The sequence below is a fragment of the Nycticebus coucang genome, chromosome 3 (genome assembly GCF_027406575.1).
Source record: "Nycticebus coucang isolate mNycCou1 chromosome 3, mNycCou1.pri, whole genome shotgun sequence".
Lineage (NCBI taxonomy): Eukaryota > Metazoa > Chordata > Mammalia > Primates > Lorisidae > Nycticebus > Nycticebus coucang.
In genome coordinates, this window is record NC_069782.1 from 139,259,628 (window position 1) to 139,271,870 (window position 12,243).

Below are 12,243 nucleotides of genomic sequence, written 5' to 3' on the forward strand. Positions count from 1 at the left end.
TTTTTCTATAACTTTGGAGATTTTTAAGAAATTCTCAACACACTCAATTTTAAAGAAACTTTGGTATATTATATATAATGTGTAGGATAAGCAGCTAGCAGCTGTCATGTGCAGGAGTCTGTGTGGGGAGTTGGGAAACCTGGCCACAAGCCACTGCAGCTTTGAGAAGGTGGCTCATGGGAGGGCTCACAGCCCATTGCATAACATTCTGCAGAGAGGAAAATATAAGCACAGTCCCTATCATTTGACTTGTTTTCCATTTTGATTTAGTTGCTTGGCAAAGTCTTGGTGTCCTGTAGTGGAGGAATGAAAGGCAAGTTCCAGTGAAGGACCCTGCCTTTAAGGGCATCAGCCAGTGCACAGTTTGTAGGGCCAGATCGGGGTTAGATTTCTTATTGTTGGGCCAGGGGGATTAAAGTTTCAAGAGACTACATGAAAAATACCATCAAATGATACTTCCAATTTTTTTTCAAAAGGGAATCCTTTCTTCTCTCCTCACAACAGTGCGTGCTGCTTTTAGTTGTTATACCTATGCTTTAAAATGCCACAGCTACTAGAAAAGACCATTATATAACAAAATCACTTCCCTTCATGTTCTGTGGTATGTCAACTTGGCAGTAGAGTTCACAGGGTTTGAAATCAAAAGCAGCATTGGTTCCTTCATGGAAAAATGATCCCGATGTACCAAAATAAAAGCCAAACAGACTCTAATTGTTCCTTCTCCCACAGGGGGGCTTGCCCTTTTTGAAGGTGTAGTTACTTTTGATAGGACTCTTCTCTCTAACAGGGCTAGTGGCTGGGAATTGCCTTTTCCCTAGGCAAAACCCACTTTTAAATCACAATTTTAAAACAGACCTCAAAGTGTCTTTGAAAATAAAAGCACCTGGGTATCTCTCTATTCCCTAATCCCCTCCCTTTCAGCAAGGAGACTCCAGTTTTCTCACAGGGTACCTCCTGCTGCAGTGTCTAATTCTGACTTTGCTTTACTATCACCCATGCTAAACTAGGAAACATTTCAGGTATACAGTTTTTATCAAGTTATCCATGTATTTGGAAAAAAAAAATCTCGTGTTAAGTTCAGTATGTGCCAACCAGGGGGCTAATTTTTTTCCCATTGTTTTTCATCAAATCTAGTTTCATAAATTTTACGGTGTTGGATTTCTTTCTACTTACTGTTTGTATAGTGTTCATCATAATATTCGAAATAGCAGCCTTGACTTTCCCCATCCTTCTTTCCCTACTTTGAGTGGAGGTGCAGGACCATGCCTTTCATGACTCCTCCTTCTCCATGTCAGCTCTTCTACTCCTTATAGACTTGAAAAACATCATATGATAGTTCCATTTTTTCCTCTGTGCATATGGATTTTCAAACCAAACCTTTTTCTTCTGTTTCTCATCCTCTTACCTTTCCCCAAAGTCTTTTAGTGCTCATGATCTGGCAGCCCCACGCAGGAGGCTCCTGACCAGTCACGTGAGAGTGGAGGCAAGAAAAGAAAGGACCAGATGGCAGCAGAAGATATGCCTTTCTAGGTCATTGGTGGCTGAGCTTGCGGTACCAAGAGGGAGACTGAGAGGGAAAGGGTGGAGAGCAGCCCCATCATAAGAGAGGAATAATTTTGCTATATAATTCTTATCCCGAGAATTTGCTGGAGAGAAAAAACTTACACATGGAAGAGAACAGGTGTTCTGATTTAATCCATTCTGGTTTTCAGTCATAGAGTATCCATTTATCCATTGCTCTTGGAATGATGCATTTACCTAAGTGGCATATAAGCACAGCTGGTTAACTGTGTGCATTATTTGGATGGGATAGGACTCTGAAAAGTATGGCTCCCTTGGTCAGCTACTGTCCTCTAGTCTACAAATCCTTTTTCTTTTTTTTTCTTTTTTTTTTTTTTTATTGTTGGGGATTCATTGAGGGTACAATAAGCCAGTTACACTGATTGCAATTGTTAGGTAAAGTCCCTCTTGCAATCATGTCTTGCCCCCATAAAGTGTCACACTTTACAAATCCTTTTTCATTTACAAATGTAAAAACTAGAGGAAATGATCTTCGGCTCCCACAGATACACCTCTCCCCACAGGAGAGCAGAGGACATCATTCACTGCTTGTCCTTCACACTCGTATCTATTTCGAAGGATTGTATTTACAAAGGTTGGAGAATGATTTCACTGTCCTTTGTGAGACATATCTCAGGGTGTGTTTTCTTGGTATAAGCTTATGTTGGAAGAGATTTGTAATTACTTCGGTGAAGTAATGTTCGGTAGTGGCTAATAAAATACTTTAGAGGGCATTCTGCCTTCCCTGTTCACTTACGCCTCATTCCACTTTGGTCTGGGTAGCTCCTGGTTTGACAGTGCTATTGCAAATCCCCATACTACTACACTTATCTGGTATAATCTTACAGAATTCCAACTCAGTCATTTTCCGTTAAATGAAAGAAACTATAGTATTTTTAATTTTAGGCTTAAACTTAGTCCTAATCTACAATTTTAGGTCATTATTATTTCTGAATATTACAGGGGTGCAAATGTTTTATTTTTGTTGTTGTTGTTGTTGTTTTTGTTTTTGCAGTTTTTGGCCAGGGCCAGGTTTGAACCTGCCACCTCCGGTATATGGGGCTGGCGCCCCACTCCTTAAGCCACAGTTGCCGCCCAGGGGTGCAAATGTTTTGATTATACTGATTGCTTTTATACTGCTTGAGTCAAAGTTGTAAGTGTGCCCATCATCCAGATAGTGTAGCCTATACCTGTGAGGTGTGATATCACCCTTCTCCTCCCCTCTTCCATCTGCTAGAGTTCTGTTGAGTTCTGCAGAGTTTTACTTCTATCTGTGCTCTCTTTTAATTATCGGGGTAAACCTTGCTTTTTCATAGACAGATTCAATGTCTTTCAAGTCCAAAGTTAAGTTTCAACCTCTTTTACAAGTCTATCCCCTCTAATTACAATCTCTCCATTTATTCACATTCTCTTGCTCTTGATATCCATATGACTTAATTCAGCATGAACCAAGGAAGGCAGAACAGTATGTTTCATTCGATAGTCTATAAACTCTTAAAGTTCAATATTTTTTTTACTTTTTCTGCAAGTATCTGAAACAGTGCTGAGTACATTGACTAAAACAGAAAAAAATCCCAGACATTTTAATATTATGTTAGTTATTTTCAGCTTAGGTTTTAGTAAATTTCACAAAATGGAAACTCAACCCGCCCTTTTTTCTTTGATGTGAAACTGTAGTGAGGAATCATTTTGAAGTTTTTTTTTTTTTTTGTAGAGACAGAGTTTCACTTTATTGCCCTTGGTAGAGTGCCGTGGCGTCACACAGCTCACAGCAACCTCCAACTCCTGGGCTTAGGCGATTCTCCTGCCTCAGCCTCCCAAGCAGCTGGGACTACAGGTGCCCGCCACAACGCCTGGCTATTTTTTGGTTGCAGTTTGGCTGGGGCTGGGTTTGAACCTGCCACCCTCGGAACATGGGGCCAGCGCCCTACTCACTGAGCCACAGGTGCCGCCCATTTTGAAGTTTCTTAAACTGAAAAGTAAAAGATAATTCCTATATATGCTGAATTTGTGGAGTTGAGTAATTTGAACAAAATTGACAAGCTATTCTTAAGGTAATATATTTCTTAACTTTGCTAGTTGCTTTAACCTTTTTTAGAAGGCTGAATTCAGAGCCAGAACTTCTAAACTATTAGTAAAAGGAACTGCTGGTGTCTCTCTGCAATCCCCAGTCATAGCGTGTGAGCGTAGTTGTTAGTCATATGCCATCATAATCCTAATGGACGGTTTAAAGGCATCTTTTACCCTATTTTCTTTTCTTTTTTTTTTTTTTTTGTCTGCTCAGCAAGTGCACTCTCATCACGTGAGATTCCTCACCTAAGAGATTTTCCGGTTAAAAATGAAAATTTTGCTAAAGGTTCTATGAATTTGGGGAGAACAGTGAGGAGAATAACTTTGAAATTGTTAAATATTATTAAGGGGGAATCCACTGATATACCTTTTGTTTTGGAAAAATAAAAGCATTTCTTTATCCACATCAGGTATGTCAGATTTCAGCCTGGAACCAATTATTAGACTTGAGGTATTGAACTCAATAAAGAGATTTGGAATGGATATGCTAACAGACCTTTAACCATAGCTGGGCTAGTAGGTGCTCAAAGAATCTTGAGGATTCATCAGCCAAACCTCTGACCTCACTACCCTTAATCATCCTTGCTTGTCAGTGACATAATTGGCTGCTTACTGCCTTTTCCTTTCAGATTGCTAGTATTTGAGAATTTCATTTGACATTTTTGTGTATTAAGACAGAGAAAGCATAGTTTGGTGGGTTAGTCATGCCATTTTGGTCCCTTTTGGAAAGAAAATGGAGTGTGTTTTGTTACTGATGCAGCTGAAACAGTTGCTGAAAGTTCAGTTTTAGCTTCTTAAGGAGAGGAATAAATGTTTGTAAATTTTTTCAGATGTACTCTTATCTGCTGAATTGTTATGCTGTATGAGGCATGGGACTAAAGATGTTGACTAGTATTGTTTTAGAATGAAATTACTACTTAGAACTCTTATCACCTTGATCAGAGTTCCTTTTAGAACCCAGAGAAGTTAAATCTATGGGGTTCTCTGCTGGCATTTTCAGGAGAAATTTCCCCTAACTTTCCCATAGGATGGGTGGATCAGAGAATGCAATGACTAAGTAAAAACTTTGTAGAAAAATGGAGGCAAGGTAGTGAGAGTAAAAAAAGGCGGGCAAGGAATAGAAAAATATAACTAAGCCAGTGAGCTGGTACACTTAGATAGGAAGCAGGGAACTATTTTATGGGTTGTTATTTCAGTGGCTAGAATTGGTTCCAGGGCATATGTTTTGTCTAACCCGATAGCTGGTCACAGAATTTTGCTGTTTCATTTATGTGGATCATAAGAAAATACCATTTTTATAAGTAAAAAATGGTTGAATATCAAAAATTTCCAATGGTTTGAACTAATACATCACAACATGTAACATAGGATGGGTGCAGTTGCAGAGAGGTGGAGATTTTTGTGTGTGTGTGTCCGAGGGAGGAAATGGAAACTTGTATTTCCATTGTATATCCCTTTGGAGTACCACAGCTGAAAACTCCTATCTAACCTGTGGTTTTAGGCATTCAAGAACAAATAAAATTGCCCTAGTATGTTTTCACATTTCCATATTAATACATTTGAGACAGTTCATGGGGATGGGCTAAAAAATAAACCATCTCTGACAGAGATTATTACCATTAGGGATAAAAATCTGAAGTGACTGGTGTCCACAAAGAATAGCAGAAATGGCAGACACTGAAATGCAGGACCCTACACTTGGAGATACGGTACTTTGGAACTGAAGAATTAGCAGTATAACATCCATCCTGTAGGCTGAATAACTGCAAATTATTTATCGTAAAATAGGTTTTATGATGTTTCTAGTGGAATATACAAGTTGTGCTGATTTGACTTTTTGTCTTTTAGACGAGCTCATCTGCGTCTGTGTTTAGAACGCTTGAAAGTTCTGATTCCACTAGGACCAGACTGTACCAGGCATACAACACTTGGTTTGCTGAACAAAGCCAAAGCACACATCAAGGTGAGAACTTTTACTTTCAGATTTGCACAATTCTTTTGGTTTTCGTTTAAGGTGGCAATGATTCCTTCTTATTTATATACTTCAGCTAGCTTACCGTGCTCTCCTTAATAACTGACCTCAAGAGAAATCTTTTAAAAAACTTACCAGCTAATCTGATGGGAGCAACATAACCTGATTAAAGTAAATCTTTTTGACAGTGGCCATTTGAAGAACTAGAAACACTAGGAAGTAACAATTACCCTCCTTATACTCAGAAAGAAGGCAGTTGTGCCCTCTGGTGGAGATAACTTCATTTAGCTGTGGCCCTCAGTATTTTTCCATCAAACACCACACTACAGAGGAAAGTTTCTCTGTAGATTACTTCACTGACTTTTATAATTCCATCTTGTTTAAGTAACATAGCATTCATTTCACACACATAAAGACTGAACTATTTTGGATACTTAAAAACGTATTTATATTTATTTTATATATGAATATACGTCTACTTGTATATTCGTTTCTATGTCAAAAAAATCTTTTAAGATGTTAGGTAGAAATTGATTTTATTGTTTGTACTGGACTATACACAAGCATAAGTATAATTTCATCGTTTTAGAAACTTGAAGAAGCTGAAAGGAAGAGCCAACACCAGCTTGAGAATTTGGAACGAGAACAGAGATTTTTAAAGCGGCGACTAGAACAGCTGCAGGGTCCTCAGGAGATGGAACGAATACGAATGGACAGCATTGGATCAACTATTTCTTCAGATCGTTCTGATTCAGAGCGAGGTAGGCAGTGTGCCTCTTCTCTAATGAAATACTAAGCATTTCTGTATCTGGAAATAGGGGAGGGTATGTTGGGAAGCACTGTATTTGCCTTCTTTTTAGCCAACAGTTATATTATTAGCAATTATATTTTGTCTAGCAATGCCCGTATGAAGGACAGAATAGTTTTTTCTTGAAAATATATGGGTGTGTGTATATATATATGTTTTTTTTTTGTAGAGACAGAGTGTCACTGTACCGCCCTCGGGTAGAGTGCCGTGGCGTCACACGGCTCACAGCAACCTCTAACTCTTGGGCTTATGCGATTCTCTTGCCTCAGCCTCCCGAGCAGCTGGGACTACAGGCGCCCGCCACAATGCCCGGCTATTTTTTTTGTTATTGTTGTTGCAGTTCGGCCAGGGCTGGGTTTGAACCCGCCAGCCTCGGCATATGGGGCCGGCACCCTACTCACTGAGCCACAGGCGCCGCCCATATGTATATATTTTTAACTTTTTATTTTGAAATAATTTTAGACTTATAAAAAATTTTAAGATTTCAGTAGAAAATGATAGTTTTCATATACCCTTCACCCAGCTTCCCCTAATGTTAACATCTTACATGATTTTATTCCATAACACAATATCAAAAGGAGGAAATTAACACTGATACAATACTGTTAAGTAATTTGTAGACTTTATTCAAATTCTACCAGTTTTTCCATTGACGCCCTTTTTCTTGCAGGATCTTTGGCAGGATCCTGCATTCATTAGACAGTCATTGACCTTTCTTTCATGACGATAACACTTTTGAAGAATAATGGCTAATTATAGTGTCCCTCAATTTGGGTTTGTGTGATCTTTTCAAATGGTTAGGTCAAAGGTGTATGTGTAGGGCAAGGAATATGACAAGTGATACTGTGCTTTCAGTTAATTGTGATAGATGATGATATGTTTCATTACTGGTGGTGATAATTTTTATAGGTATATTTTAAAGTACCACACCCTTCAATTCTCTTTCCATTTTTCCTAGAATTTTTATCTTTGGCAGAATTAAAGAACAGAAATCAACCAAAAAAGAAATGGTTTGAATTATATTGATTTGTTTATCTATAGTGCCCACCATGTCAGGCCTCATTTCTCAGTAAAAAGGTCCCAGAGGTGAACTGGTGATTTTACATCTTACATTTGGGGGAATAGAGCTCATGAGATCTTAAGGATTCTAAAACATTAGCCAGTGACAAGTTTCTTTTGTTTTTAAGACTTTGATTTTTATTATTTTTGTTTTGACTTTCTATAATGGAAATTTTCAAACATACTCAAAAGTAGAGAGTATAGAATAATGAACTCCTACTCACCACCAGTAATAAAACATAATCAACATATACTCACCATCCACTTTGAACAGCTGTCAGCATTCTGTCATTCCTATTTCATCTGTTCTGTACCACCCTCATCCTCAATATTTTTTATTGGAATATTTTAAATCACCACCTAGATAACATCATTTTGTCTCTAAATTTTAATATGTATCTTAAATACATAGGACTTAAAAATGTAGTTATAATAACTACACAAAATTAATGAAGTCAGATAATCTTATTTATGTTATATAATGTCCAGTCTGATAAATTTTCTCCAGTTCTCTCAAAAATGGTATTTAACTTATTGATAACATTTTTTGAATCAGGATCCAAAGTCCACATTGCATTTTAGTGTGTGCCTTAATGTATCAGAATTTTTCCTCCTGCACTTGTTTTTTTCATACCATTTTGATAGAAACAGAAAACTGACTTACACCCAACATCTCACAAAGACTTCTTCAGGAGAGGTAATATGAATGAGTATGTGTGTGTGTGTGTGTGTGTCTGTAAAAACAAATATTTTTTAAACATCAAGAAACTAGGACATTTTTCTTACAGAGTTTCCCACATGATTTGTCTGATTATGGTGTCCTTTTAACATGTTCTTTCCCTTATATTTCCTGTAAACTGGGTGACAGATGTGAGATGACTTCGTAGGTGGTGCTTTGTATTTCCTGTTGCATCAGTATTATGTCTAGTTGTCTCACTTTTGGTGATGTTTGATTAATCAGTAGGTTCAAGCATTATCATCTTGATAATTTATGTAAATGTATCAACCTTTCACTTAATAGTTTAGCAATCAATAATTTTTGCCCTGATTATTTCATTAGGTGTTATGAGACAGTGATTTTCTAATTCTGTCATTTCCCTGGTGTTTGCTTTTCTTCCATAAAGAACATTTCCTCATCAACTTTTGGTTAACACAGGGAAGGTGGGATAAATGCTTGGTTTTCTTGCTTTATCAATTTTGCAAATAGACTTGGTGCCAGAAGCAACTTCCAGAGGTGACAAGTTTTTTTTTTTTTTTATTTTATCTCTAAACTCATGTTTTTATGTATTGAATGTGTTTCAATCCATTGCAGTCATTCTTTTTAATTCTTTTAAATACTCAAAATTGTCCCACGTTTGGTTAGGAGGAGCCTTTCAAATTGGTTTTTATCCTTTTTAATAACAACCCTAGCTATTTTGTTCTATTTTTCTGTGTAAATGGTTATTTTTAATGTGGCACTCAGCTTTGAAGAAAAGTATACTAGAAATAATCCTGAATTACGATGACTTCTGTCCTAGTCTTTATCTCGTTATGTGACTTTGTCAGGTCTGTAGGCTTTCGCTGCTTTCCTGTTACCTCCTCCTTGAACACAACCCCACCACCCTCTAAATTTCACAGAGGGTGTATCTATTATTAGATAGGATAGTTATTTTTTTTTTAGTACTCTCAGTATACTTTACCAAATACTCTTATCCTGAGCTGGCAACCATTTATTCCCAGTGTTACAGGGACCTTTAATTTCTGGTCCATTTGGCTGGAAAAGTCTCTCATTTTACTTTGATTGAGTCAGCATGGTATGTTTGATATAAGGTGCTTTGATATTACTTCTCAGTTGTAGGTTGGATGAGTGTTCTATGATGCAGGGAAACACTGAATGGCTTCTGCATGTGGATATGAAGCAAATAGTTATGAATTCACAGATTATTTGCACAGCTTGTTTGGACAGCTGCCTGCGTTTTTAAAAACAATTCTTTAAAACTTTTGAAGCAGCAAGCCCTTTTGAAAAGTATATACTTTGAAATAGCTTCACCCTGTCTTTTTGGCCTCAGTAAGAACCTACTTTTCCTAAAGCAATTGTTATCGGTGCCAAATGTGAAACATTAGCCTTTGACCTATTTAAGTTTAGTTTTTATGGGAAAAAACAATTTTTAAATCCCCTTTTATTTTTGAAGTTTGTATTGCTTTCTATGTATTACTGGTGATTGTGTATGTAGTATTTAACAATTTGTGTGTTAATGATGGCTAGATCACATATGTATTTAGGTTTTTTTTTTAAATGTTTGATTTTTGTAGCTATAAATCACTACCAGAGGGCCTTTACTATAATCTTTACTATAGATTATCACTGTAATCCAGAGACTTTTATGCCTTAGACTCTTCTTTCACACAATGTTTGAGGAAGAAAATTAAAATGAAGATAAATCCCTTAAAGTCAACTTTATGACTTGCTTATTTTAGTTACTGAATAGTCAGAGATCTTTATGATGAATAGAAACCTGTCAAACTATCTGTAGAATGATACCACCAAAGGCCTGGATGGATAAATTTTTTAGTTTGCCTATATTCTGTTTATTTGGGGTTTTTTCCCCCCCTTTAAGGCAACCCTGATTAATAAACAACACTGAGAATTGTTTAATGCAAAACAGATGTTGTTAAACCACTTGGGGTTGAGATCTTTTAATATTAAGCACTAATTCCCAAGTAGGCCAAATGCTTTAAGTGGGAGGTCCAGACAGACTGGCGTCAAAGGGTTTAGTAAACTTGCTGCCTAAATTAAGACCACCACTGTATACCAGACATTCCCCTTGGCAAAAAATATTCCTGTCTCTTCACCTTTAGTACCTCTGTTCTCCAGAGATCACTAATAATAAGCTGTTTGTATATTATTTCTTTTATGTCACCTTTCCTCAGGCCCTGTTAGTTTTTGAAGGTGCACATATATACTAGCTTATTGATTTTGTTATTCTTCTTTTCCCTTTGGCAGAGGAGATTGAAGTGGACGTTGAAAGCACAGAGTTCTCCCATGGAGAAGTGGACAATATAAGCACCACCAGCATCAGTGACATTGATGACCACAGCAGCCTACAGAGTATTGGGAGTGACGAGGGTTACTCCAGTGCCAGTGTCAAACTTTCCTTCACTTCCTAGAACCCAGCATGACATAACAGTGCAGGGCAAAATATTCACTGGGCCAATTCAGTACAATCTCTTAAATTGGGTTCATGATGCAGTCTCCTCTTTAAAACTAAAAACACAACTATACTTGAACAAAAGGGTCAAAAGACCAAAGACCTGTATTTAGGCAAATACTTTAGCAAAAGTGGAGCAGAGCCTCCCCAGCAGAACAAATATTCATATTGGAAAAAAATCACAATTTCTAATGGCAACAGAAAACTTGTGTGAAATTTTCTTGATTTGATTGAGTTGATTTAAAAGAGGACACTGAAGATTCCATTCTCTTTTCTTTTCTAGTTTGCTCATACTACACTGAGTAGACACATTTAAGGATGGGGGTATGAACCCTTCCTGAACTTTATGGTCCTAAAAACAAAATCAAATCTATACTAATGAAAAGACATGATAATCAGGCATTAATCTTGAACAGCTAAAGAGCTATTAAAACTCAGCCTAGGAGAGCCTATCATGAAGCCTGTGGATGATCAATTCTGTATTAAAATATAAAAAAGCTCATTTCATGCTCTGCAAAAGGAGAGACTCCCATGAAGCCTTTTGAAAGGGATCATCATGCAGCTCAGCTTTCTGTTGGATTCCATGCTAAGTAAGCTAACCTTATCCTGCATTGTTAACACTAGGGCACCTAACCGCCAGCTCAGCTCTCCGTCCACCACCCCAGGCCACATGGGGGCAGTCTATGCCTGACAGCCTCTATCACACAAGGCCTATAAGTATGGATTGGGGGGCCAGAAGGAAAAAGCTCCATGTGCCTCTGTGTCTGCGTGGGTCAGAAGAGTTGTTTACGCAGATTAGTAGGCCAAGGTCTGAGCCACGGCAGCATTTTTATTTCAGATTTTGATAACTGTTTATATGTGTTAAAAACCAAAATGACATCTTTTTAAAGCTTGTCCATAAATAAAAATAGATGTCTTTTATAGTGGAAAAACATGGGAAAAAAAAATCATCTATTTTGATGCAGCATTTGATAATGATAAAACACCTCACACCTCACTCTTTATAGTGCACAAAATGAATGAGGTCTGGGCTAGGTAGAAAAAAGATCAATGCTGTTTTTGTTTTCTTTTAGAATCATTACCTTTTACCAGCTTTTAACCATCTGGTATCTATAGTAGACACTATCATAGTTAACATAGTTAAGTTCAGCACTTGTCTCATTTTAACATAAAGATATGCTTCCATTTTCCTACAGGCAGTCTCTCTCCTTCCTCACAGTCCTACTGTGCAGGTGCTACTGTTGCTCTTACAGATTTTTCAGAAATGTTATTTTCTTCTAAGTGAAATTTCTAGCCTACACTTTAATGTCATGTGTTCCCTTTGTTTTTCAAACTCCCAGGTTCCCTTCTGGCCCTTTCCTTTACCTTGAAGTCTTCTTGGAGACCTTACCCCTGGCTGTTTGGACTTTGTACACTTTGAATAATTTAACTACCCTTAATTACTTAAAAGAAAAAAAGCTTTATGATTTTCATAACTTATTGCTGATTTTAATGGGTTGTTAATTTTAGACCTGTAGTTTTATTTTATGTTTAGATAGGGCTGGGCAAGGAAAAAGAAAATAAAGACAACCATATTTAGCAGTGCA

The 12,243-nt window shown here is 37.3% G+C and overlaps 1 protein-coding gene across 3 annotated transcripts in view; it reads left to right on the plus strand.

Moving 5' to 3' along the window:
- MXI1 (MAX interactor 1, dimerization protein) overlaps positions 1 to 12,243 on the plus strand; it is a 74,173-nt gene extending 61,930 nt beyond the window's left edge. For all 3 annotated transcript variants that reach the window (XM_053584863.1, XM_053584864.1, XM_053584865.1), the window contains exons 4-6: positions 5,479 to 5,593; positions 6,192 to 6,363; positions 10,453 to 12,243. In XM_053584863.1, coding sequence (XP_053440838.1) covers positions 5,479 to 5,593; positions 6,192 to 6,363; positions 10,453 to 10,616 — 451 coding nt within the window. In that variant the 3' untranslated portion in view covers positions 10,617 to 12,243. The remainder of the gene's footprint in view (positions 1 to 5,478; positions 5,594 to 6,191; positions 6,364 to 10,452) is intronic.